Source organism: Dendrobates tinctorius, unplaced genomic scaffold (assembly GCF_039654945.1).
Source record: "Dendrobates tinctorius isolate UK_male_01 unplaced genomic scaffold, ASM3965494v1 ptg000165l, whole genome shotgun sequence".
Taxonomy (NCBI): domain Eukaryota; kingdom Metazoa; phylum Chordata; class Amphibia; order Anura; family Dendrobatidae; genus Dendrobates; species Dendrobates tinctorius.
In genome coordinates this window covers 15,847,474-15,872,527 of record NW_027361832.1, presented here as the reverse complement: position 1 = coordinate 15,872,527, position 25,054 = coordinate 15,847,474, and the positions used below count along the sequence as shown (strand labels likewise).

At 42.6% G+C, this 25,054-nt stretch overlaps 2 protein-coding genes across 3 annotated transcripts in view; one reads left to right on the top strand and one right to left on the bottom strand.

Moving 5' to 3' along the window:
- The window catches only part of DECR1 (2,4-dienoyl-CoA reductase 1), a 188,556-nt gene that overhangs the window by 38,023 nt on the left and 125,479 nt on the right, over positions 1 to 25,054 (top strand). The gene's annotated exons all lie outside the window — the stretch shown is intronic.
- NBN (nibrin) overlaps positions 1 to 25,054 on the bottom strand; it is a 110,790-nt gene that overhangs the window by 64,245 nt on the left and 21,491 nt on the right. For both annotated transcript variants that reach the window (XM_073550521.1, XM_073550522.1), the window contains exons 3-4: positions 7,786 to 7,934; positions 5,557 to 5,716 (exon numbers count right to left, since the gene is read on the bottom strand). In XM_073550521.1, coding sequence (XP_073406622.1) covers positions 5,557 to 5,716; positions 7,786 to 7,934 — 309 coding nt within the window. The remainder of the gene's footprint in view (positions 1 to 5,556; positions 5,717 to 7,785; positions 7,935 to 25,054) is intronic.

The following is a 25,054-nucleotide window of genomic DNA, read 5'->3' as shown; positions in this document are numbered from 1 at the left end:
GGGGTATAAAGTTCATTTTCTAGGCAAATATTGACTTTGCAAGTAATTGCTGTTAAGCTGATCACTCTTTATAACATTCTGGAGTATATGCAAATTGCCATTAGTAAAAATGAAGCAGTAGACTTTGTAAAAATTAATATTTGTGTCATTCTCAAAACTTTTGGCCATGACTGTAGTTAAACTGCAAAAAGCGGAGAAAAAACTCTCACAAGTGTCAGAATTGGCTGCTAAAAATGAGGATCTTGAAAACAGATCCAGACGAAACAACCTCCGGATAGTGGGGATGCCGGAGAAAGCAGAGGGGAGAAATCCTACTGAGTTTATTGAAAACTGGCTGAGGGAGAAAATTGGGGACGCTACAGTGACAAAAATTTTTGCAGTTGAAAGAGCTCACAGGGTCATAGTGCTAAAGCTAATAGACATACATCCTCCTGCTCTCAATGCTATTTGCATGTGCAATATAGGATTAGCAGTGGACTGCCCTTGTAAGGGCAGGAGTCAGGAGTCATAGCATTTGGCCATGGCATTGTGTGCTAACTGTTAACTTATGCTGTATCCTTTACGTAGATTGTTGCTTGATTTGCTATATTAGCAGCATTCTTCCTATGTGATGCGTTTGGGTGTTTTCAATTATCCTCTGTGGATTACCCATTGAATCGGCATCGCTTTTAACTACTGTTTGGTGCCAAAAGAATGTAGATAAAATCTTCTTGGATCGAGCCGAAAGGAGAAAAAAAGCCAGCTGCTGGAATTCCCATCAGGACGGGGAGAGTGTGGGACACATGTTGTCGCTGGTGGCTTCGGCCTAGAGGGGTACCTCACACGCGCATTCTATGTACTCAAGGGATGGCACCAGGGTGTCGGAAAGTGTGGACATTTTGAATGTTTTCACTGAATTTTATACAGATCTGTACTCCTCTCGGACGGAAGCGTCGGTTGAGGACACTGTGGCATTTTTAGAAGGGATTAAACTTCCCAGACTGGAGAATGATAGGGAATGTTTGGAGGCTCCCATCACTGATGAGGAGCTGAGTAGGGCCCTGGGGTCAATGACGAAAGGAAAAGCACCTGGGACGGACGGGCTTCCAGTGGAGATTTTTAAAGGAATGGAAGAGGTGTTAATACCAAGACTTAGGGCTGTGTTGGAGGATGCTAAAAGTAAGGAGATCTTGCCTTTGTCTATGAGAGAAGCTATAATAGTTGTAATCCCAAAGGAAGATAAGGATCTTTAGATGCCAGAATCATACAGACCAATTTCACTGCTTACAACGGATGTGAAGCTCCTGGCAAAGGTTTGACGGTTAGGCTGTCGGGTGTTATTTCTAAGTTAATACACCCAGACCAGTCTGGATTTATGCCCGACAGGTCTACGACTGTCAACCTAAGGCTTTTATGAATAAGCAGTTGCAAGCTGACAACTCTGGCCAGTGGGTGGTTGCGTCGCTTGACGCTCATAAGGCATTTGACAGTGTGGAATGGAACTATTTATGGCAGGTCTTGCTTCGTTTGGGATTTGGCCCACAATTCATATATTGGGTTCAGTTATTATATACGCAGCCACTGGCTAGGATAAGAGTGAATGGAAAGTTATCACACACGGTAGAACTTCACAGAGTGATGAGGCAGGGGTGTCCGCTCTCCCCTCTTGTTTGCGCTGGCAGTGGAACCATTGGCCGCCAAAATTCGACAATCAAGGGAGGTTTCTGGGTTTAGGTATGGCCTGTTAGAGGAAAAAATGCACTTGTCGGTAGTGGGCCGGGTTAACTTAATTAAAATGATTCTGATGCCTAAAATATTGTATATCCTGCATAATGCACCTGTCTGGATATCTCTGGGGAAATTTAGACAAACGCCTTGTTCAGGGGCTTGGTGTGGGGGAAGCAACACCCTCGTATTAGGTTGGAGACCCTTCAGCGCCCTAAAGATGGTGGGGATCTGGCCTTGCCTAATCCTGAAATATACTTCCTTGCGGCCCAGTGCCAGCACTTGAGGGGGTGGGCGCTTGAGGCAACGTCTAGCGGGATACAACACATTTTGGAAAAACTGACAAATCGGTGTCCAGTGGTACAATGCTTGGAGGATGGCTCACTGGGGGTGTTTGGGAAACTATTCCCCACATTATCTCTGATACATAAACTATGGAGGAGGGTTAAACAAATTCAGGGGGTTACTGGCCTGGTTACTGGGTTCTCAACGATTTGGGATAACAATAACTTACCAGAATTCAGGTCCATGGGAGGACTGGGGGAATGGCAGGCTAAAGGGATTTGTTTTTCAGATTGTGGACCCACAGGGACTGAAATCCTTTTCTCAGCTACAATCAGAATTTGGGCTCAGAGACTCGGGTGGGTTCCATTATGCACGGATGAAGAACGCATTCATAGCTCAGAATAAGAGTGGCCATCTTGAAATCCAGGGGGATATTGTGTTGGAGTATGTATGTGGGAATGGGTCTACAAGTGGGGTTATATCCTCCCTGTATGGAGATCTGTTACATACTTTCCTATTGAAATTCCCAATTGGCGCCAGAGCTAAGTTGGGGGGGGGGGGGGAGTTGGGCCCCTTGGAGGATGAGAGCTGGGAATCCGCTCTGGAGTGGATAGCAAAATTGTCATTAAGTGAATCGTATAGACTGTCTCAGCTTTATATAATACACAGTGTACAAGTCCCCGGATGTCCTGTTCAAGGCTGGACTAAAACGCATGTCCTCGGTGCCGAAATGAAGGTGCAGGTATATTCCACATGATGTGGATGTGTCCGAGGCTGTACTCGGACAGTGGTCCTGAGTCGGGTGGAGGGAGCGTACAGATGTGTGATTCCAAAGGACCAGGTGGTATGCTTGTTGGGTGATGTGGAAGAGATAAGAGTGGATAATATTATTGAAGACAGCGATAGCCAGACTACGCTATATGGCTCGGAAAGTGATATAAGGAGACACTGGATATAAGGAGCGGAATTGTCCATTTGTTCCATAGTCGCCTGAAGACAATAATAAACGCAGTTCAGGTTTGTATATTCCTTTTTGTTTTGCATGGATCTGCATGTGTTGCCACACCAAACAGCAAGAATCTCCTGATTGAGGACGAGGAAAACAATTTTCCTCTTATGTCCAATTCGACTTGATAGATGGATCTCCCTTCACTCATGCGGTAGGAAGGGACTGACACTTCCCCTGAGCCGATCGCTATTCATGTCCACTCTGAAACACAGCAGAGTATAACAGAACTCACTGTCTTGCGGAGCCAATGGTAAATCTGCTTGATCTTCTATGTGGCGGTGTTGGTGCACTGCCGGCATCATTATGGAGCAGTATTACGCGCATTAGCTTAGAACTACAACATGTAGTGCATTCTCCATACAAACCTCTTGTGCTGCCATATAAGAGCCTTTCAATTGAAATCCAAGTATTAAGGATGCCGGAATTATCAGAAGACCATGGCATAGATTACACTGCGGTAACAAGAGGTTATTAAAGACGACATATTTCAGAATCCGTCCTCATTTTGTATGCAAAATGATGTGTTAGTGCATTAAAATACTTACTCACCATCTTACCTGGTTCCCATCGCCGGCCCTGCCCGCTTCTGGTTATATTACCTGAAAAAAGACTACCCGGCTCATACTGCAGTCTTCGTGTGAACTGGAAGTCACTTTCTCAATGTATAGTGGCATATAAAAATTTGGGCACTCATGGTCAAAATTACTGTTAAGCAAGCTGAAGAGGCCATGATCTGTAAAAGGGCTGAACATAAAGAAGACACAATTCCTTTGTATTTTAGGCAAAAAAAATATATTGTCATTTTATACATTTTTAAAATTACAAAAAGGAAAATGCAAAAGTTTGGGCACCCTGCCTGGTGAGGAACTAGTAGCACCCCCTTTTGAAAGTATCACAGCGTGTAAACGCTTTTTGTGTCCAGACCATTTTCACAGTGCTAGGCAGCAGTTTTTTGGCTCAAGATTAGAGGAGGCTGGGTTTTTATAAAGCTGAGAAATTTTCATCATTTCCTGGTCTTTCCTAATGATGACAGCGAACAAGCTAAAACCCTAACAGGCTAAGGCTGGTTTCACACTTGCGCAGGGCAGAGCTGCGGAGGGCTGCGTAGTTCCTCCGTTAAGCCCTGCCCACTGCCGCACCTCTTCCATTCAGCTCCGCCTATGTCTGCCTGCGTCCCTATCTTTAACATTGGGTACGCAGGACATGCGAATGCATGCGGATGCCTCCACATGCGTCGTTTTGACACTGCGCCGAATTGCATAGAACGTAGCATGTTGCATTTTGTTGTGGTCGGCGCAGCGCCAAAACGACGCATGCGGACGTAGGCGGAGCTGAATGAAGAGGTGTGGCAGTGGGCGGGTCTTAACGGAGGAACTACGCAGCCCTCCGCAGCTCTGCCCAACACAAGTGTGAAAGCAGCCTAATTAAGGTCTGAAACTTTGGTCAAAGTTATCTGAGCACACAAACCTCCAAGGGTGCCCAAACTTTTGCATCAACTCATTTTTCTTTTTGTAATTTTTAAAATGTAAAAAATGACAATATATTTATTTTTTTGCATAATATGCTAAGGAAATGCGTCATCTTTAACGTTAGGCCTTTTAGAGATCAATTTATCTTCAACTTGCTTAACTGTTCACAATAATAGTGATTTTCACCAGGGGTGCCACTGTACACCTATGGAGACTCATTCTGAAGCTCCCTACACTCACACTGATGGAAGCAGCACCAACTCGCATAGCAGCGAACAGGCAAAGCTGAAGTGCCGCCTCATGGGGCCCAAGCGGCTCTGGAAACTGGAAAAGACGGCGATTGCTAAGTATTTTAATGCACCATTAAATTGAAATTAGGAGAGATCATAAAATAAAAAAATTACAGAGACCTTTTTTAAAAAAAAAAAAATCAGCCAATATCTCCATTGGGATACAGCAAACGTCAGATCCAAGCCTCTCAATTCTTAACGTGTAGTCCCATCTTAGACATTCATTGCATGTGCATGGGATGCGTTAAATGCTTTTTTTTTTTTTTTTTTTAAGGTTTTTAGAAGACAAAGTCGCCCTCATGCACAATGACAAAAAAAAAAAAAATAGATGCATAATGGGCAGCAGGGTGGCTCAGTGGTTAGCACTGTTTCGTTGCAGCATTGGGGTCCTGGGTTCAAATTCCACCAAATACAAAATCCTTGAAGAGTTTGTATGTTCTCCGTGTGTTTGCCTCTGGGTTCTCCGGTTTCCTCCCACACTCCAAAAACTTACTGATCGAGGAAGTAGATTGTGAGTCCCAATGGGGACAGTGATGATGTCTCCAAAGTGCTGCAGAATTAATAGCGCTATATAAACAAATAAATGTTCTGCATTTGAGGAAGATTTATCAACCGTGAAAAATGATCGTGAAAAATGGAAGTAAACCTATTCCAGCCATCATCATGTGGCTTGGAAACTTATATACATATATGTTTTAGAAAGAAAACATTTTTGAGTCTATACTTTATTTTTTCTATTCATTTCCATTAAACTTCTGACTTATTTTTCGGCGTAAATCTCTCTACTGGATTAATTTACCTTGATAGTCACTTTCACAGATGTCATAACCAGATGTGTGCAGAGTGGAGTCCAGTTATTCACAATGTGGCCTCCTAACAACAGCACGTCCTGGGTTAGAGAACTCTTCTCTGCGCCATTTAGACATGAGGAACAAGCCACTAGGGGCTCATAGATCACCCTGGAGGAAAGCACAGGAGAACATCATACAAGCATAACCTATGTACCTCATGCCTAAAAAAGACTTACATCCCGTCAGGAAAAAGCTGAGAAACTTTTTCTACAGTTAGGTCCATATATATTTGGACAGACAACATTTTTCTAATTTTGGTCCTAGACATTACCACAATGTATTTTAAACAAAACAATTCAGATGCAGTTGAAGTTCAGACTTTCAGCTTTCATTTGAGGATATCCACATTAAAATTGGATGAAGGGTTTAGGAGTTTCAGCTCCTTAACATGTGCCACCCTGTTTTTAAAGGGACCAAAAGTAATTGGACAGATTAAATAATTGTAAATACAATGTTCATTTCTAGTACTTGGTTGAAAACCCTTTGTTGGCAATGACTGCCTGAAGTCTTGAACTCATGGACATCACCAGACGCTGTGTTTCCTCCTTTTTGATGCCCTGCCAGGCCTTCACTGCGGTGGTTTTCAGTTGCTGTTTGTTTGTGGGCCTTTCTGTCTGAAGTTTAGTCTTTAACAAGTGAAATGCATGCTCAATTGGGTTGAGATCAGGTGACTGACTTGGCCATTCAAGAATATTCCACTTCTTTGCTTTAATAAACTCCTGGGTTGCTTTGGCTTTATGTTTTGGGTCATTGTCCATCTGTAGTATGAAAAGATGACCAATCAGTTTGGCTGCATTTGGCTGGATCTGAGCACACAGTATGGCTGTGAATACCTCAGAATTCATTCGGCTGCTTCTGTCCTGTGCCACATCATCAATAAACATTAGTGACCCAGTGCCACTGGCAGCCATGCATGCCCAAGCCATCACACTGCCTCCGCCGTGTCTTACAGATGATGTGGTATGCTTTGGATCATGAGCTGTACCACGCCTTCGCCATACTTATCTCTTTCCATCATTCTGGTAGAGGTTGATCTTGGTTTCACCTGTCCAAAGAATGTTCTTCCAGAACTGTGCTGGCTTGTTTAGATGTTTTTTTTGCATAGTCCAGTCTAGTCTTCTGATGCTTATGAGTGTCTTGCACCGTGCAGTGAACCTTCTGTATTTACTTTCATGCAGTCTTCTCTTTATGGTAGATTTGGATATTGATACGCCTACCTCCTGGAGAGGGTTGTTCACTTGGTTGGCTGTTGTGAAGGGGTTTCTCTTCACCATGGAGATTATTCTGTGATCATCCACCACTGTTGTCTTCTGTGGGCGCCCAAGTCTTTTTGCATTGATGAGTTCACCAGTGCTTTCTTTCTTTCTCAGGATGTACCAACCTGTAGATTTTGCCACTCCTAATGTTGTAACATTATTTCTCGGATGGGTTTTTTCTGTTTTGCAGCTTAAGGATGGCTTGTTTCACCTGCATGGAGAGCTCCTTTGACCACATGTTTCCTTCACAGCAAAACCTTCCAAATGCAAGCACCACACCTCAAATCAACTCCAGGCCTTTTATCTGCTTAATTGAGAATGATATAACGAAGGGATTGCCCACACCTGTCCATCAAAGAGCCTTGGGGTCAATTGTCCAATTACTTTTGGTCCCTTTAAAAACAGGGTGGCACATGTTAAGGAGCTGAATCTCCTAAACCCTTCATCCAATTTCAATGTGGATACCCTGAAATGAAAGCTGAAAGTCTGAACTTCAACTGCATCTGAATTGTTTTGTTTAAAATTCATTGTGGTAATGTTTAGAACCAAAATTAGAAAAATGTTTTCTTTGTCCAAATATATATGGACCTAACTGTATACAAAACCTTGTGCCCTACATTATTCTGATGGGATCCTGTTCCATTTTTTTTTTTACTACATTGAGTGCCAAGTGAAACATACGTATTATAACTAGAAATGCTGGACACGTAAAAATACGGAAAATAGATATTTATTTTTTTTATAAAACACATAAATATTACCAGCTTCATGTAATTACACTGGTCTTATACATGGGACTATGCAAGTAGAATAACTAACCCTATAATACATTTATTCAGTTTGGACTCCTGAAATTTCATCTAATTACACCAAAAAGAAAAGAGAAAAAAAAAAAAGCCTCAGTAATAAAGATGCTCTTACCTGAAGGTGCTGTTATAGACACCAAATGTGATCTTGTCTCCAGATTTCAGGGGCCTGGAGCTGCCGATCTCCATCTTTTCTTCATTGATAAAAGTGCCATACTTCGAGGAGTCCTTAATTGTTAGAGTAGGGATTATGTCTGGTTGACCCTAAAAGAAAAGCACAAGACAGGATGATACCGCGTGACTATTCACCCCCTCGTCTGATGGGCCCTGCTGTCATTAATGTTCTACAATGAACACACAAAGTGCATTCATACTAAGCTCGCTGAGCAATTTTTTGCAGATTTCCTATCCACAAATTCAATGATGTTATCACATCCATCATTAATTACATCACAACTATTTTTCCCCATAGAAGAGTTTCAGCTTTTTCCTGCCACCTCTTGAACTGAGGTTCACATCATGTTACATTGCTATAATGATTGAATAAGATTAATGCCGCTGCTGACAATAAGTCCAGAACTGTTCACCATGCACTTAGATGAGCGAATGTGCTCAGATGAGGTGTTATCCAAGCATGCTTCGGTGCTAACTGAGTGTCCTCGGCGTGCTTGAAAAATATGTTCGAGTCCCCGGCTGCATGTCTCGCGGCTGTTCGACAGCCGCAACACATGGAGGGAAAGCCTGTTTTTTTAGGTTGAACAACCGCGAGACATGCAACTGCGGGGACTCGAACATATTTTTCGAGCTCGCCAAAGACACTTGGGTAAGCACCCGATAATGCTCGGAAAACACCCTAAGGGTATGTGCACACGTTGCAGAAAATTCCTGCACAAAAACCTGAATCCCTTCCCAGAAACCGCAGCTATTTTTCCGCGGCGGTTTTTGTGCGTTTTTTTGCGCGGTTTGGATGCGTTTTTTACCGCAGCGGTTTCTAAAAGCATGGGAGAAGCCTAAACCGCGGAAAAAAACGCAAAATTAATGTGCATGCTGCGGTTTTTACCGCGATGCGTTTTTTTTCGCGGTAAAAAACGCATCAATGTGCACAAAAAGTGCAAAATGCATAGAAATGACTGTGCACCTTATTTTTAGCGGTTTTATAGCAGTTTTATAGTGAAAACTGCGGTAAAAACCACTAAAAAAACGCTGTGTGTGAACACAGCCTAAACATTCATAACTACTCAGATCTACCGGATGTTTGAAAGTGTGGATGATGGTACAGGAGCGGCTACGGGGGTCTCATTCAATATTTGCTTTGCCCACTATGGTTTAATCCTTACTTGGCACGTTTACATTTTCTACTATAAGTGGTATTTTGGGCGAGATTGGGTATCAGGTTTGTTGTTCAGATTCTACGAAGTAATCCAGCAGAGTTTGTGTAAACGGATTCGCACGTTCCAGTCTATCGGCCACTGCAGTGGGACAGTCGCCTCTTACTAGATGGGAGAGAGTGGGACACCAAGAGCAAGAGGGACATAACCAAGGAAGGAAACTGGTGAAAACAGGAAACTGCTCACGTATTTGGGTAGTATTATCCCACAATGGAGGAATCAAGATGAATCCGCAACTGCGGCACCATGTTAACCATAATAACTAAGATCCTTCCTCCGGTGGCTCCACGTCTTTCATCTTAGCCAACATGTTAGAATCCTTCCCGACTCACTCCGGTTTACAGGATTATTTAAGAAGGTATTTTCTACTAAATTTCCACCCTTTACGTTTTATTGTTCCTTTTATTAATTTTGACTAAAAGAATTTGTTCCAATAATCATTCCAGTACTTAGACATCTCTCCTTTCATCAACCACAGAGACAATTATCTTTGTCCCTTGTTTTTCTTTTTACCCTCAAATATACTGTCTCTTTTTACACATTGATTACATTTTGTTTTTAAATCCACACTTCATCAATAAGGAAAGATATATATCTTTGTACCATGTTAGCCAGTGCATAGAAGAATATTCAGAATTGAGAGTCCTCAGTGGTTGATACCTTTTAATGGCTAACTGAAAAGATGGTGACACATTGCAAGCTTTCCAGACTACTCAGGTCTCTTCAACAGGTATATAGACTAATACAACATCTGAAGAATCACATATTTATGCACAAAACAGCACAGAAATAACGCAATAGATAAGACAAGTGACGTGAAGCAGAATTGTCATTATGGGAGAGGGATAAACATTAATATTGGAACAGTTCATAGATAAGGAGTCTGGATGTTTTATTGTCCTCAGAGAGACAGGTGGGTTTGGGAGTATAAATTTATGATTTCTGACGACCTTTGACACACTCAATGTAGGAATAAATGTGTTGCATGGATTTATGTCTTTTTACATCAATTAAGGAATTTGCTCTTCAGACCTTCTGGGGGCATCACAACACAGAACCGGACCCCAGCGGACAATAAAACTATCACACTCCTTATCTATGAACTGTTCCAATATTAATGTTTATCCCTCTCCCATAATGACAATTCTGCTTCACATCACTTGTCTTATCTATTGACAAGTATTTCTGTCTGCTTTAAGCATAAATATGTGATTCTTCAGATGTTGTATTAGTCTAGCCTGATGAAGAGACCTGAGTAGTCTCGAAATATTGCAATCTGTTACCATCTTTTCAGTTAGCCATTAAATGGTATCAACCACTGAGGACTCTCAATTCTAAACACTTTATCAATAGAAATACATTAATTCTTTATTACATATATTGTACATTATGGTTGTATGAAATGGTTAAAAGGATGTACTAATATTTTAGCCTTTTGTTTTTCATGCAACTTTCTTCTTGTAACTTTATTTAAATTGTACTGGCATTCAGTCACATGTGATGACGCGCCAGACCTGCTAATCAACAGCAGAGCCACAGATGCCGTCAGTTAAGAGGCGGTACGCCCGATCTCGTCTGGTAGCCACAGACCAATGTTATGCCCACTGGACTGGGATGTGCTAACCGATTTGCACTAACTCGACTACCGGAAAGCGCTAATTTTCTATATCTCAAGCTCCGCCATGCAGCATGTGCTCAGTTTGGGAATATACAGGCATCTACTAGGTTCTCAAAATTGGAGATGACCTTGGTGACCACAAGTGTACCCGACTCAGGCAAGACACATTACTACAGTCCTTTTCTACCAAACCACTTAATAAGTTAAATGGATGTTGAACATGCCTGACTTAACATAGTTTTGAAGGCTGAAGGAAGACCTTATGTCCATCTAGTTCAGCCTATTTTTAGTGCAGCTGCTCTGCATTGTTGATCCTGGGGAAGGCAAAAAACCCACAGAGTAGAAGCCAATTTTCTCCATAGGGAAAAAAATTCCTTCCCCTAAGCCGGGTCAACCATCTACCTATAATATTCTGTTATTCGAAACCTTCTATACTGTTACTCACAAGAAAAGCATCCATTCCTTTCTTAAATTCATTCAGTGAGCTGGCCATCAAAACTTCCTCAGGAAGAGAATTCCAGAGCCTCACTGCTCTTACCGTGAAGAACCCTCTTCTATGCTGGTGCAGAAATGGTCTTTCCTCCAAACGAAGAAAATGCCCCCTTGTTCTTGTCACAGTCCTTGGTACAAACAGTTCATTGGAGAGATCTCTGTATTGCCCTCTGATATACTTGTACATATATATTAGGTCTCCCCTAAGTCTTCTCTTTTCTAGAGTAAATAGACCTCATTTTGATAACCTTTCAGGGTATTGTAGTGAACCAACTCCATTTATCATTTTAGTAGCCCGCCTTTGAACCCTTTCAAGTTCAGTAATGTCTTTCTTGAGCACCGGAGTCCAAAATTGCACACAATACTCCAAGTGTGGTCTGACGAGTGATTTGAACAGAGGGAGAATTATGTTTTGATCTCGTGTCCCCAGACCTCTTCTAATGCATCCCATGACCCTATTTGCTTTGGTGGCAGCTGCCTGACACTGGGCACTCCAATTTAGCTTCTTACTGACTAAGATGCCTAAGTCTTTTTCCATGTCTGATTTAATAATAATCTTTATTATCTAACATTTATTAACATTATGATATTCCATAATGGTATCCCTTAGAAACCCTTCAAAAATTTTACCCACAACAGATGTTAAGCTTACCGGCCTATAGTTTCCAGGTTCCCTTTTACACCCCTGCAGCAGGTTGCGTTTGGCGCAGGTTGGCGCACCGTCAAAAGGACGCATGCGCCGCCAAACGCATACTGCGCACGGCCTGCGCCCCCCAGTGATAAAGATAGGGGACGCAGGATGCATGCAGCGTCATGCGCCGGTAGGCGGAGCTACCGGCGGAGGCGCGGCAGGGGGCGGGGCTTAGCGGCGGCCGTGCGCAGGCCGTCGCTGCGCTTAAAAGCGCTAATGTGAAACTAGCCTAAGGCGGATCTGCACTTCTTCCTGGGTTAGGCAGGTAATACTTAATGGGGAGTTTACATTATCACTCTGCATTTCCCCTGGCAAATCCTTTTCCTGTGTGAACACAGTTGAGAAAAAAGTAATTAAAACATTTGCTTTTCCCACATCGCTCTTATGATTTCACCCTCAGGGCCGACACCATCAATTTTAATCTTTTTACTGTTTATGTAATTAAAGAATAGTTTGGGGTTTGTTTTACTTTCCTTAGCAATGAGTCTCTCAGTTTCCACTTTTGCTAAGTGTATTTGTTTTTTTTTTACACATTTTATTTTTTTCTCTATAACTTATTAATGCTTCTTCATTGCCTTCTTGTTTTAGCTTCCTAAATGCCTTGTTCTTGTTATTTATTGCCCTTTTTACATCCTTATTTAGCCACATTGGTGTTCTCCTGTTCCTAGCCCTTTTATTTCTGTACGGTATGACTAGCTTGCAGTGGGTGTGTAAAACTGATTTAAATATTTCCCATTTATTTTCTGTGCTTCTATTTTTTAGGACATTGTCCCAATCAATTCGGCGAAGGTCCTCTCTAAGCTGATCAAACTTTGCTTTCCTGAATTCAGCGTTTTCGTAACCCCCTTCCAGGGCACCTTACTGAAGGACACGTGGAATTGTATGATATTGTGGTCACTGTTCCCTAGGTGCCCATCGACTCGTACTTCTGTTATTCTATCTGGCCTGTTGCTTAAAATTAAGTCCAGAAGGGCTGTCCCTCTAGTTGGGCCCTGCACAAGTGGTGACAGATAATTATCCTTGGTCACTGACAGAAATTGGTTTCCTTTCTGAGATACGCAGGTTTCAGTTTCCCAGTCTATGTCGGGGTAGTTGAAGTCCCCCATAATAATCACCTCGTTGTGATTTGCCGCTTTGTCTATTTGTTTCAATAATAGACAAATTGACAGAGGAGGATTGGCAGAAGGTTGGGGGCGATTACTACACTTCAGTTGTGAGCACCAGAGTTATTCTGATTCAGTCCAAATTCCTAGGTATTGTGTATTACATGCCTGAAAGTCTTACGAAAATAAGTGCGGGTCCATGTGATTTGTGTGTCAGATGTATGGCAGACAGTGGCATATTCTGTATGGTCAAGTTCTAAAATTACAGAAATACTTCTCTTTATGCCTGAACAATTAGATTTTCTTACGATCCGGTCTCCTCGGGTTTACTTGGTATAATGGTCGAGGTAATAACGGGACCCTACGAAAATATCTTTTTTAATTTTACACTTTTTTTCTACAAGTAACCAATCATTATGGCCTGGCAGTCGTCTGATACACAATTAGTTACTCACTGGGTGCAACTGGTCAATAACTATGTTCTGCCGTATAAGATCTTGTACACCAACACAAAATATGAAAACTAATTTGATAAAGTACGGTGGAGGTGGTTGGAAATGACAGATAAAGCTCTGTAAGTCCATGTAAGATCATATAGAAGGAGCAATTTGCTCCACAGTGATCCAGTAACCTCCCAAGTTCACGATGACAGTGGGTTTGGAGGGTCTGAATGGCGGTGTCGGTGTGCATGTTATCATTAGTTGTCTGCACTGAACTCATCATATGTTTTTGTATTGTACTCATGCACGTTCTTAGAAAAAAATGTTCCATATATTTATTCTGGTCCTTAAAAGGCAAACATCACGCCGATATTGTCTTATATCTAGGCATGTTACAGAGGGCTATAAAGGATAAGCAGGCATTACTGTGGTGGGATGAACCTCAGAACAGTTTGTGATGTATTATTATGTGTATCATTGTGTTATATGAAAAACGTATTAACAAAAAAACGAAAAAAAAAAAAAAAAAAAAGAGATCTAGACTGTATAGCTACGCGGACGACATTCCGTCTGCCACAGAGTCCTCCTCACTCCTGACATCTCCTATTTTTCTGCCACTTCTCCAGTAGTTATTTGCCGTGCTGTGGAGTCAGAGTTGAGGAGTTGGAGTCCATTTTAGTGGAGTCGGTATAAAATAGACAGACTCAGCGTCGGACTGGAACACATTGGGCCCACCAGAGAAAATCATTCTTGGGGCCCACTATGTAGCTGCATAGAGTTAAATACCAGACCACCAATTATGCGGTAAAACACGCTAATATCCGGGTATAATATAAGGTTGTACATGTCTTAATTATGTAGCAGGAGTTGGGGTAGCCCCCTCATAGCATATAAAGCAGCCCCCTAACATAGTATAATGCAGCCATCTCATAGAATATAATGCAGCCATCTCATAAAATATAATATTGCCCCCCTCATAGGGTATAATACTGCCCCCCTCATAGGGAATAATGCACCCCCTCATAGGGTATAATGCACCCCCTCATAGGGTATAATACTGCCCCCCTCATAGGGTATAATGCTGCCTCCTCAAAGGGTATAATGCTGCCTCCTCATAGGGAATAATGCTGCCCCCCTCATAGGGAATAATGCTGCCCCCCTCATAGGGAATAATGCTGCCCCCTCATAGGGAATAATGCTGCCCCCCTCATAGGGAATAATGCTGCCCCCCTCATAGGGTATAATGCTGCCCCCCTCATAGGGTATAATGCTGCCCCCCTCATAGGGTATAATGCTGCCTCCTCAAAGGGTATAATGCTGCCTCCTCATAGGGAATAATGCTGCCCCCCTCATAGGGAATAATGCTGCCCCCCTCATAGGGTATAATGCTGCCCCCCTCATAGGGTATAATGCTGCCCCCCTCATAGGGTATAATGCTGCCTCCTCATAGGGTATAATGCTGCCTCCTCATATTGTATAATGCTGCCTCCTCATAGGGTATAATGCTGCCCCCCTCATAGGGAATAATGCTGCCCCCCTCATAGGGAATAATGCTGCCCCCTCATAGGGTATAATGCTATATAGATATATAGATATAGAGTTAGATAGATATAGATAAAAAAGATAGATGTAGAAATAGATAGATATAGAGATAGATAGTAGATAATGGATAGAAAGTAGATAATGGATAGATATATATATAGAAAGATTCATAGAGATAGATAGAGATAGATAGAGATAGATATAAAGATAGATATAGAAAGAAAGATAGATAGATAGATACTGTAGATAGATCGATCGATAGGTAGATAGATATAGAGATAGATAGAAAATAGATAATGGATAGATATAGAGATAGATAGCTATAGATAGAAAGATATAGAGATAGATATATAGATAGAGATAGATAATAGATAGAGATATACAGATATAATAATAACAATAATACTAATATAGACATATATAGATAGATATAGAGATAAATATATATAGATAGATGGCTATAAATAAAAATAGACAGAGATATATATAGAGATAGATAGATAGATATAGAGATAATAGATATAGAGATAGATAGATATAGAGATAGATATAGAGACAGATAGATATAGAAAGATAGATATAGAGATATAGAGATAATAGCTAGATATAGAGATATGTATAGAGATAGATAGATATAGAGTTAGAAAGATAGATAGATATAGAGAGAGATATAGAGATAGCTAGATAGATGGATAGATAGATATAGATAATAGAGATAATAGATAGATATAATAGATAGATATAGAGATAGAGATAGATGGATAGATCAATAGATAGATAAAGAGAGAGATAGAGATATAGAGATAGATAGATAATGAGATATAGAGATAGATATAGAGATATAGTGTTAGATAGAAAGATAGATATAGAGATAGATAGATATAGAGATAGATATGGATATAGAGATGATAGATAGATAGATAGATATAGATAGATATAGAGATAATATATAGATAGATAGATATAGAGATAATATATAGATAGCTATAGAGAGAGAGATATAGAGATAGATATAGAGAGAAACAGATATAGATATAGAGATAGATATAGAGATAGATAGGTAGATAGATATAGAGATAGATAGATAGATATAGATATAAAGATAGATAGAGATAGAGAGAGCGGTAGATAGATATAGAGAGAGATAGATACAGAGATCGATAAATAGATAGATATAGATAATAGATAGAGATAGATAAAGATAGATAATAAATATAGAGATAACAGATAGATATAGAGATAGAGTAAGATAGAAAGATGTAGAGATAGGTAGATATAGATAATAGAGATAGCTAGATAGATAGACATAATAGATAGATATAGATATAGAGATAGATAGAAAGATAGATATAGAGATAGATGTAGAGATAGAAAGATAGATATAGAGATAGAGCGATAGATAGATAGAGATAGATATAGATAATAGATAGCGATAGATAGATAGATAGATAGATAGATAGAGAAAGATAGATAGATATAGAGATAGATATAGAGATAGAAAGATAGATAGATATACAGAGAGATAGATATAGAGAGATAAATAGATAGATAGATATAGAGAGAGATATAGAGAGAAATAGATATAGATATAGAGATGATATATATATAGATAGATATAGATATAGATATAGAGAGAGATAGATACAGAGAAAAGATATAGAGATAAATAGATAGATATATAGATATAGAGATATAGAGATAGATATAGAGATAGAGCGATAGATAGATATACAGAGAGATAGATATAGAGATAGATAGAGATATATAGATAGATAGCTATAGAGAGATATAGATATAGAGAGAAATAGATATAGATATAGAGATAGATATAGAGATAGATAGAGATAGATATATAGATATAAAGATAGATATAGAGATAGAGATAGAGCGATAGATAGCGAGAGATATAGATATAGAGATAGATAGATACAGAGAAAAGATATAGAGATAGATAACGGATAGATAAATAGATAGATAGGTATAGAGATAGATAGATATAGATATTAGATAGAGATATATATAGATAAAGATAGATAGATATAGATGGTAGCTAGATAGATAATAAATATAGAGATAATAGATATAGAGATAGATAGAGTAAGATAGATAGATATAGAGAAAGATAGATAGACATAATAGATAGATATAGAGATATATATAGAAAGATATAGAGATAGATAGATAGATATAGATGTAGAGATAGAAAGATAGATATAAAGATAGAGCGATAGATAAAGATAGATATAGAAATAGACAGATATAGATAATAGATAGAGATGGATATAGAGATAGATAGATATAGATAATAGATAGAGATAGAAAGATAGATGGATAGATATAAGAGAGATAGAGAGATATATAGAGATAGATAGATAGATAGATAGATAGATAGATAGATAGATAGAGACAGATAGAGAGAGCGAGAGAGATATAAAAAAAACCAAAAAAAAACACTCACCTCTCCTCCTCGCTCCCACGCTGATCCCGGCTTCAGTGTCAGGAGCTGCCCCCTCTGCCAGACACACAGCGGGTGCGCGATGTAGTGACGTCATCGCGCACTGGCTGTGAGCCAGGAGCAGAGAGGACTGAGGGCGGCGCCGGCCCTGATTTACAGCTGTAGTCTGCAGAGCGGCTTACTGGGCTGGGGGCGGGGCCTCTGGGGGGTGGAGACCTGAAATGATATTCACTGCTTCGCAGTGAATATTCATTTCTCTTTAGCAGCGGGGACAGGAGCTCCTGCCTCCTGACACCCGCTGCTGCTCCGCTGGCAGGGGCCCCCATAGCAGCTGCATGGTGTGCGACACACCACTGGCTGGGGGCCCCCGGAGCAGCGGGGGCCCTAGGCAACTGCTGGCCCTGTATGCCAGCAGGTGCCAGGGCCCACCAGATGCCAGGGCCCACCGGAGAATCCTCCGGTTCTCCGGTGGGCCAGTCCGACGCTGGACAGACTCCTAAAATATATAATAAATTGGAGTCAGTAGTACAGTGCAGGATGTGCTGTAAATGTTTTCAGAATAATTTGTGAAAGTTATGAAATGTCCTATAAATGTCTGTTCTGTTCCTGATCTAATGATCTTGGCTTTTAGTTGAGACGAATCTGCGCAACACTTTATATGTACATGCTCAGTAGTGAGGCAGGGCTGTGGAGTCGGGATAAGTACATGCTCAGTAGTGAGGCAGGGCTGTGGAGTCCGGGATATGTACATGCTCAGTAGTGAGGCACCGCTGTGGAGTCGGGTATGTACATGCTCAGTAGTGAGGCAGGGCTGTGGAGTCGGGGTACGTACATGCTCAGTAGTGAGGCAGGGCTGTGGAGTCGGGTTTTGTACATGCTCAGTAGTGAGGCAGCGCTGTGGAGTTGGGGTATGTACATGCTCAGTAGTGAGGCAGCGCTGTAGAGTCCGGGGTATGTACATGCTCAGTAGTGAGGCAGCGCTGTAGAGTCCGGTGTATGTACATGCTCAGTAGTGAGGCAGCGCTGTAGAGTCCGGGGTATGTACATGCTCAGTAGTGAGGCAGCGCTGTAGAGTCCGGGGTATGTACATGCTCAGTAGTGAGGCAGCGCTGTGGAGTCGGGATATGTACATGCTCAGTAGTGAGGCAGCGCTGTGGAGTCGGGGTATGTACATGCTCAGTAGTGAGGCAGCGCTGTGGAGTCGGGGTATGTACATGCTCAGTAGTGAGGCAGGGCTGTAGAGTCCGGGGTATGTACATACTCAGTAGTGAGGCAGGGCTGTGGAGTCGGGATAAGTACATGCTCAGTAGTGAGGCAGCGCTGTGGAGTTAGGGTATGTACATGCTCAGTAGTGAGGCAGGGCTGTAGAGTCCGGGGTATGTACATGCTCAGTAGTGAGGCAGGGCAGTGGAGTCCGGGGTATGTACATGCTCAGTAGTGAGGCAGGGCTGTAGAGTCCGGGGTATGTACATACTCAGTAGTGAGGCAGGGCTGTGGAGTCGGGATATGTACATGCTCAGTAGTGAGGCAGCGCTGTGGAGTCGGGGTATGTATATGCTCAGTAGTGAGGCATTGCTGTAGAGTCAGGGTATGTACATGCTCAGTAGTGAGGCAGGGCTGTGGAGTCCGGGGTATGTACATGCTCAGTAGTGAGGCAGGGCTGTGGAGTCGGGATAAGTACATGCTCAGTAGTGAGGCAGGGCTGTGGAGTCCGGGATATGTACATGCTCAGTAGTGAGGCAGGGCTGTGGAGTCGGGTATGTACATGCTCAGTAGTGAGGCAGGGCTGTGGAGTCGGGTATGTACATGCTCAGTAGTGAGGCAGCGCTGTGGAGTCGGGGTATGTACATGCTCAGTAGTGAGGCAGGGCTGTGGAGTCGGGTATGTACATGCTCAGTAGTGAGGCAGGGCTGTGGAGTCGGGTATGTACATGCTCAGTAGTGAGGCAGTGCTGTAGAGTCCGGGATATGTACATGCTCAGTAGTGAGGCAGTGCTGTGGGGTTGGGATATGTACATGCTCAGTAGTGAGGCAGCGCTGTGGAGTCAGGGTATGTACATGCTCAGTAGTGAGGCAGGGCTGTGGAGTCGGGATATGTACATGCTCAGTAGTGAGGCAGGGCTGTGGAGTCGGGATATGTACATGCTCAGTAGTGAGGCAGCGCTGTGGAGTCGGGATATGTACAGTCATGGCCAAAAGTTTTGAGAATGACACAAATATTATATTTTCACATGATCTGCTGGCCTCTGGTTTTTATGTGTGTTTGTCAGATGTTTTTATCACATACAGAAATCTAATTGCAATCATATTATGAGTAGCAAAAGGTTATATTGACAGTTAGAATTAGTTAATGCAGAAAGTCAATATTTGCAGTGTTGACCCTTCTTCTTCAGGACCTCAGCAATTCTCCCTGGCATGCTCTCAATCAACTTCTGGATCAAATCCTGACTGATAGCAGTCCATTCTTGCAAAATCAATGCTTTTATTTTCTCTGAATTTGAAGGTTTTTGTTTGTCCACCCGTCTCTTGATGATTGACCACAAGATCTCAATGGGATTAAGATCTGGGGAGTTTCCAGGCCATGGTCCCAAAATCTCTATGTTTTGTTCCCTGAGCCATTTAGTTATCACCTTTGCTTTATGGCAAGGTGCTCCATCATGTTGAAAAAGGCATTGTTGATCGCCAAACTGCTCTTGGACGGTTGGGAGAAGTTGCTCTTGGAGGACATTCTGGTACCATTCTTTATTCATGGCTGTGTTTTTAGGCAAGACTGAGAGAGAGCCCAATCCCTTGGCTGAGAAGCCACCCCACACATGAATGGTTTCAGGATGCTTGACAGTTGGCATAAGACAAGACTGGTGGTAGCGCTCACCTGGTCTTCTCCGAATAAGCCGTTTTCCAGATGTCCCAAACAATCGAAAAGGGGATTCATCAGAAAAAATGACTTTACCCCAGTCCTCAGCAGTCCACTCCCTGTACCTCTTGCAGAATATCAGTCTGTCCATGATGTTTTTCCTGGAGAGAAGTGGCTTCTTTGCTGCCCTCCTTGAGACCAGGCCTTGCTCCAAGAGTCTCCGCCTCACAGTGCGTGCAGATGCACTCACACCTGCCTGCTGCCATTCCTGAGCAAGCTCTGCACTGCTGGTGGCTGATCCCGCAGCTGAAACACTTTTAAGAGACGGTCCTGGCGCTTGCTGGTCTTTTTGGGCGCCCTGGAGCCTTTTTGGCAACAAGGGAACCTCTCTCCTTGAAGTTCTTGATGATGCGATAGATTGTTGACTGAGGTGCAATCTTTCTAGCTGCGATACTCTTCCCTGTTAGGCCATTTTTGTGCAGTGCAATGATGACTGCACGTGTTTCTTTAGAGATAACCATGGTTAACAGAAGAGAAACAATGATGCCAAGCACCAGCCTCCTTTTAAAGTGTCCAGTGGTGTCATTCTTACTTAATCATGACAGATTGATCTCCAGCCCTGTCCTCATCAACACCCACACCTGTGTTAATGGAGCAATCACTGAAACGATGTTAGCTGGTCTTTTTAAGGCAGGGCTGCAATGATGTTGAAATGTGTTTTGGGGGATAAAGTTCATTTTCTAGGCAAATATTGACTTTGCAAGTAATTGCTGTTAAGCTGATCACTCTTTATAACATTCTGGAGTATATGCAAATTGCCATTAGAAAAAATGAAGCAGTAGACTTTGTAAAAATTAATATTTGTGTCATTCTCAAAACTTTTGGCCATGACTGTACATGCTCAGTAGTGAGGCGGCGCTGTGGAGTCGGGATATGTACATGCTCAGTAGTGAGGCAGCGCTGTGGAGTCGGGATATGTACATGCTCAGTAGTGAGGCAGCGCTGTGGAGTCGGGATATGTACATGCTCAGTAGTGAGGCAGCGCTGTGGAGTCGGGATATGTACATGCTCAGTAGTGAGGCGGCGCTGTGGAGTCGGGATATGTACATGCTCAGTAGTGAGGCGGCGCTGTGGAGTCGGGGTATGTACATGCTCAGTAGTGAGGCGGCGCTGTAGAGTCGGGGTATGTACATGCTCAGTAGTGAGGCGGCGCTGTAGAGTCGGGGTATGTACATGCTCAGTAGTGAGGCACCGCTGTAGAGTTGGGGTATGTACATGCTCAGTAGTGAGGCAGTGCCGTGGAGTCAGGGTAGGTACATGCTCAGTAGTGAGGCAGCGCTGTGGAGTCAGGGTATGTACATGCTCAGTAGTGAGGCAGGACTGTGGAGTCAGGGTACGTACATGCTCAGTAGTGAGGCAGCGCTGTGGAGTCGGGGTATGTACATGCTCAGGAGTGAGGCAGCGCTATGTAGTCAGGGTATGTACATGCTCAGTACTGAGGCAGGACTGTGGAGTCTAAGTCAGGGAAATTGAGGGGTCGGAGGTTTGGCTTAGGCCGGTTTCACATTTGCGCTTCAGGGCGCAGCGACGGCCTGCGCACGGCCGCCGCTAAGCCCCGCCTCTGCCGGTAGCTCCGCCTCCGGGCGCATGACGCATCATGCGTCGCCTATCTTTATCACTGAGGACGCAGGCCGTGCTCAGTATGCGTTTGGCGGCGCCTGCGTCCTTTTGACGGTGCGCCGACCAACGCCAAATGCAACCTGTTGCAATTTGGTTACGCTCGGCGCACCGTCAAAAGCACGCAGGCACCGCCAAACGCATACTGCGCACGGCCTGCGTCCTCAGTGATAAAGATAGGGGACGCATAACGCATGCAGCATCATGCACCCGGAGGCGGAGCTACCGGCGGAGACGCGGCTTAGCAGCAGCCGTGCGCAGGCCGTCGCTGCGCCCTGAAGCGCAAATGTGAAACCGGCCTTACTGATTCCACAGCCCTGGTTATTTGTACGCTTACTCTTTGATTATGGCCCATGACAATATTACATACCTTTTGTCCATGACTTTAGTGTTATTTGGGAAGTTACTGCAACTTTTTTCTGGTTGCACTGTACTAAAGGCTGCCATATGTAAAAGGTCAAAAGTTTATCAATATTGATGAATTCAACTATAAAGAACGATCACTATAGCCAACTGCTGACAGAGTGTCATCATCTGGAAATAAGTCGGCAGAGTTTAATAATTTCTCCCAATTCATGAAACCAGGGGAAGAGTCTTGAGGAGATCATTTGCATATTCCCAGTGCCTTCTGGGATAAGTGAAGAGTCTCCGCGAGCTCAACGATCACTGGGTTTTGGCCGTTGCAGCTGAAAAGAGGAAATCGGAAAAACAGGGGAAGAGTCTTGAGGAGATCATTTGCATATTCCCAGTGCCTTCTGGGATAAGTGAAGAGTCTCCGAGAGCTCAACGATCACTGGGTTTTGGCCGTTGCAGCTGAAAAGAGGAAATCGGAAAAACCGCGCACCTATCGGCGTGCGAATTTTGGCTCATCTTTCATTGTTTTTAAATAATCTCAAGATGGAAGAGGCCAGGAGCCATTTCGTGAGCTGCATTTCTTGCTACATGTTCACAGATTTACCAGTGGAAAAGCCAAACTTCACATGCCACAAATGCAAGCTTGTGTCCCTGTTGGAGGAAAAGTTGCAAAATCTCGAAGAGAGGTTAGCTACGTTGAAGATCATTAAGGAAGGTGAAGAGTTCTTGGACAGAGCAGAATTATCTCTTCATGTTACAGAAAGAGAAGAAATTCGAAGTGCACCTGAAGAAACAGAGGAATGGAGACATGTGACCCAGAGAAGCAGGAGGATCAGGAGGCAGTCAGCACCCATACTGCTCAGAAACCAGTACCAGGCTCTCACGCAGGAAAACAATGAAGAAATACATCAGGATAAGACTTTGCCAACAAACAGCAACCTTGTACGCCTTCAGAGTCCTCCTGGATGGAGAAAGAAAAATGTTGTGAAGAAGAAACGGAGAGTGGTGGTCATGGGGGATTCCCTGTTGAGAGGAACAGAGGCCGCTATCTGCAGACCAGATATAACTTCAAGAGAAATGTGCTGTCTTCCAGGTGCAAAAATTAATGATGTGTCTGACAGGATATCAGGACTCTTCAGACCTACAGATGACTACCCATTCCTGCTACTACATGTGGGGACAAATGACACCGCAAGAAACGACCTGGAAACCATCTGCAGAGATTTTGAAGACTTAGGCAAGAAAGTGAAAGAACTGGGAGCGCAGGTGGTCTCTTCCATCCTCCCAGTGGATGGCCATGGAACAAGGAGGTGGAATAAGATTCTGCAGGTGAACAACTGGCTACGTCGATGGTGCCGTCAGCAACAATTTGGATTTCTGGATCACGGAGTGAACTACTTATACGATGGACTACTTGCTAGAGATGGGGTGCACCTTACGAAGACTGGAAAGCATGTATTTGGAAGTCGCCTTGCTACACTTGTAAGCAGAGCTTTAAACTAGAACAACATGGGAAGGGAAGCAAAAGACCAGAAAAAGCCATACACCTGACAAATGCTATTGAGAACTCTGCTATTAGAAGTGGAAAGGAAGAACAAAGGCGAAAGAATCTAAATAATAAAAATATTGGAGAAAGAGAAACCAATCACAAACTAAAATGTTTCTATACTAATGCACAAAGCATGGGCAACAAACAAGGAGAATTGGAACTACTAACACAGGAAAAGAAATATGATGTCATTGGAATCACTGAAACTTGGTGGGACAATACACATGATTGGAATACAAGACTAGAAGGATACAACTTATTTGCAAGAAACAGACTTGATAAACAAGGAGGAGGTGTCGCATTGTATGTTAGAAACGTGTATATCTGCACAGAGATTGAAGCTTCAGAGACTGGGAGTTCTGTGGAAACTGTTTGGGTAAGAAAACAAGGACAGAACAATGGAAAGGACACCATTGTAGGCATTTACTACAGGCCGCCTGTGCAAGCTGAAGATATGGATGAACTCTTTATGCATCAAATGGCCAAGTTCTCCAAAAAATATGACATAGTTGTCATGGGAGTTTTCAACTATCCAGACATTTGTTGGGAATCTCTCTCAGGCAAAACTAACAGGTCAAGGAAATTCTTATCCTCTCTTGCTGACAACTTTATCTTCCAAAAGGTAGGGGAGAAAACAAGGGGAACTGCTACCTTGGATCTAATCCTTATAAACAGGGAGGAAATGGTTGAGGAGGTAAAAGTGGCTGGGACCCTAGGAGGTAGCGACCATGCTATTTTAGAATTTTGGATAACTAGAGGCGGAAGACCTGTGAAGACTCAGACGTCAAGGTTAGATTTCAGAAAGGCAGATTTTAAGGGATTCAGAAAGAGAATTGGAGGGATCCAATGGCTGGATATCCTTGAAGACAAAAATGTCCAGGAAGGATGGGAAATCTTGAAAAATGAAATTCTCAAAGCACACTTGTTAACAATTCCGAAAAGAGGGAAGAATAGGAAGCATTTAAGGAAACCAGGATGGATGAACACAGAACTTAAGCACATGCTAAAAAGGAAGAAAAAAATGTTTATAAAATGGAAAGAGGGAGGCATATCTAAAGAAGAATATAATGCTGTCTGCAGAACCTGCAGGGCACTAATCAGATTATCTAAAGCTGAAAATGAATTGAGGCTTGCAAGAGATGTCAAAAGGAATAATAAGGATTTTGGGGATATGTCAAAAGTAAAAGAAAAGTCAAAGATGCTATAGGATTTTTACAGGATG